The 2,795-nt window shown below is 24.9% G+C and overlaps 1 protein-coding gene across 1 annotated transcript; it reads left to right on the forward strand.

Annotated features, from left to right (window-relative positions):
- Positions 1-594: 594 nt before the first annotated feature.
- CLUP02_00333 (uncharacterized protein) lies at positions 595-756 on the forward strand (the record flags this gene model as incomplete). The annotated part of the gene is made up of 1 exon (XM_049279383.1): positions 595-756. A coding segment is annotated over one exon (162 nt), but the record flags the coding sequence as incomplete, so codon positions are not given.
- Between the last annotated feature and the right edge of the window lie 2,039 nt (positions 757-2,795).

Raw genomic sequence — 2,795 nt, forward strand, 5'->3', positions numbered from 1 at the left:
AAGTTAGGTTAACAGCTTAGTACTACTTATATAATAACTAAGCCCCCCGCCTCCCCGTACTATATAAGCGCCTCTTATTATAAAGAACGCTACTTTACTATTTCTAACTAAGAGATACCTATAAAAGAACTTTACCTATATAAACCCTCTTAATTCTCTATTTTTCTACCTAAGTTATTATAAATAAGCAAACCTCACTTCTTAAATCCTTATTTAAAAATATTTAATAACTATACTAAGACGAGCTTAGTTAATTATATAAGTAATAATTATAATAAAGAAATCCCTTCTTTAAATTAAAAAGGCGAATTTATTATAATAAGCTTAATATTTCATATCAAGCGTTTACTTAATAGTACTATTATTAAAATAGCCTAGCTTAGTAATCACCGCGCCTACTAGTAATATTATAAAATCGCTATAGAAGCTAAGATATACGATTAACTTAATAAACATCCTTATTTAGTAAAAGAAAAGGCTTAGAATTTAGATAAATATACCTTAGCTTTAAAAAATATACTTAATAGAACCCTTAAAAACTTTCTTAAGTCCTATAAAAACGTATTTACTAAATAGTAATAGTAATAAATAATTAAGGCTATTAAGTCCGTTAAGCTTTTATATAGTTTCACTATTATTTATTATAATATTAGGCCGTATAATTTCCTCTTAAATAACTACTTATATTTTAAAACTATCGACTTTTTTAGATTAGCTATTAACGGCTCCTATACTAAGATTAGCCCTAGTACTTAATACGTAGCCCCTTTACTAAATTACTCTTTATAATAAAGCTTAATAATTAAAAACGACCTCTTTAGTTTAGGATTAACGGTTTATTATATAATAATAAGTAAAGCTCTATTTTAGGAGTTCTAAAGTAAGGAGGTTCGGGAGATATATAATAACTAAGAATTTCTAGACTTAACTAATATACTTAATATAGGACTTATCTAAGGCTATTAGTCCCAGAATTTCGATTCTATAAATAACCTACTTTATTTTTTAAATATTTAATTAAAAGAATAAGACTTTATATATTATAAACTTAATAAGCATAGAGCTAAATAAATTATATAATCTAGAGGTATTATACTTTAAGTAGTCGGTAGTAAAGTAAATTTAAAAAGTAGTATAGGCTATAATAATAGTTCTTATACTTATATCTAGTTAGTTAAGCTTAGACCTAAAAAGAATTAAAAATAAATCTTATTTCTATTCTAGAGCTATAAAATAATTATTATAGATATTTTAAATAAGTTATCCTATAGTTAGTTATTTTAAACTTAAGAATTATAATACCTAAGTATTCTAGCCTTTTTAGTTCTAAGTAACTATCCTTCCATATTAATTAAGGCGCTCGATAGCGATCCCCTATTTATAAAAAAAGATAATAGAATATTAGTAGGGCTAAATTATAACTCTAGTACGATACTTATAAGTTTAACTACTAGCTATTATATATTAGTATTATTTTTATCTCAGGTCTCTATATTAAGTATCTCTTTTTCTAAGTATTTAAAAATAGTATAAAATAGCTACTAAATTACTTCTATATTAGCGAGTCCGAACTTAATTTCCTTATTAACGCGGCTAGATCATATTAAAGCGTTATTTAAATACTTAATATAGTTCGTTATTATAATAAGAATACGGCTATTTTGTAAAGCTATGCTATTAAGGACGTTAAGTAATTTAAATAATAAAAGAGGTTTATAAGGCTTTAGTAGGCTTTATAATATATCTATACCTAAATTAGATTTATTATTATTAGTATTATAAGCTCGTATTATACTAACTACGTTAACGTCTTTAGGTAAAACGACGTAGTACTAGGGAAGGTTAATAAATAAAGCCTTAAGCCTTATATTATTAATATTAATAAGACTAATAATATAGATATCGAGACTAAAGTACTTAGTAATTAATAAAATAAAGCTCGACTTTCTAGCTCTTAAGCGGCCGTATAATAAGTAGCTTCTTTAGTATAGCTACTCGCGATTAGTATATTAAAAAGGAGTATTAGAGTTAAGGAAGTTACGAATATTATCTAAGAGCGTTTACTTTAACTCTTCTTTTATTATAACGGTTTAGATCGGCCTAATTTCTTAAGTTATAATTCTTTTTTAACTATTATTATAATACTCGAAAATTAAAGTCTTTTTTCTTTTAATATTTTTAAGTATTTAAAGCGGTATTTACTTATAAGGTTTCGTAAGACTTAAGAAGAACTCTTAATATAAGAAATAGTTATTATTTTATAAAGAAATAGTATTACCTCGTTTTGTATATATTATAAATAAAGTAAATACCCTCTATATTGGAAATATACTCGTTTTTTCTACGGGGTAAATCGGAGGGGCTTCTTAGTTATTATATTATAGTTTAAATAAAGTAAGGCTTATCCTCGCTTATTATTAACGCTAATAAGAGATAAACGGGCCTTTTTAATAAAGTCTTAAGAAGAGATTTAGTATTTAAATATATTATATATCTCATTAAGATCGTAGACGGTAGTTCTAAATATTAAGGGATTTTAATACTATACTAAAGTATTAAAAAAGAAGGACTACTAACTTAAGTAAGTATTTACAAAGCCTCTTACGGTATTATATATAAACTTATTATTAAAAATAAGTAGTCCGTAGACGTATAACGTTATAATAAAGCTATTTAAAGTACTATTAAAAAGCCAATTTAGTGCCGTTATAGCGCTAGCGAAGCTAGGGAAAAAGATATTTATCATAAAGACCTAAGTAGTACTTAAATAGTATATAGTATTAATTTAAAAAGTA

This window comes from Colletotrichum lupini, chromosome 1 (assembly GCF_023278565.1).
Source record: "Colletotrichum lupini chromosome 1, complete sequence".
Lineage (NCBI taxonomy): Eukaryota > Fungi > Ascomycota > Sordariomycetes > Glomerellales > Glomerellaceae > Colletotrichum > Colletotrichum lupini.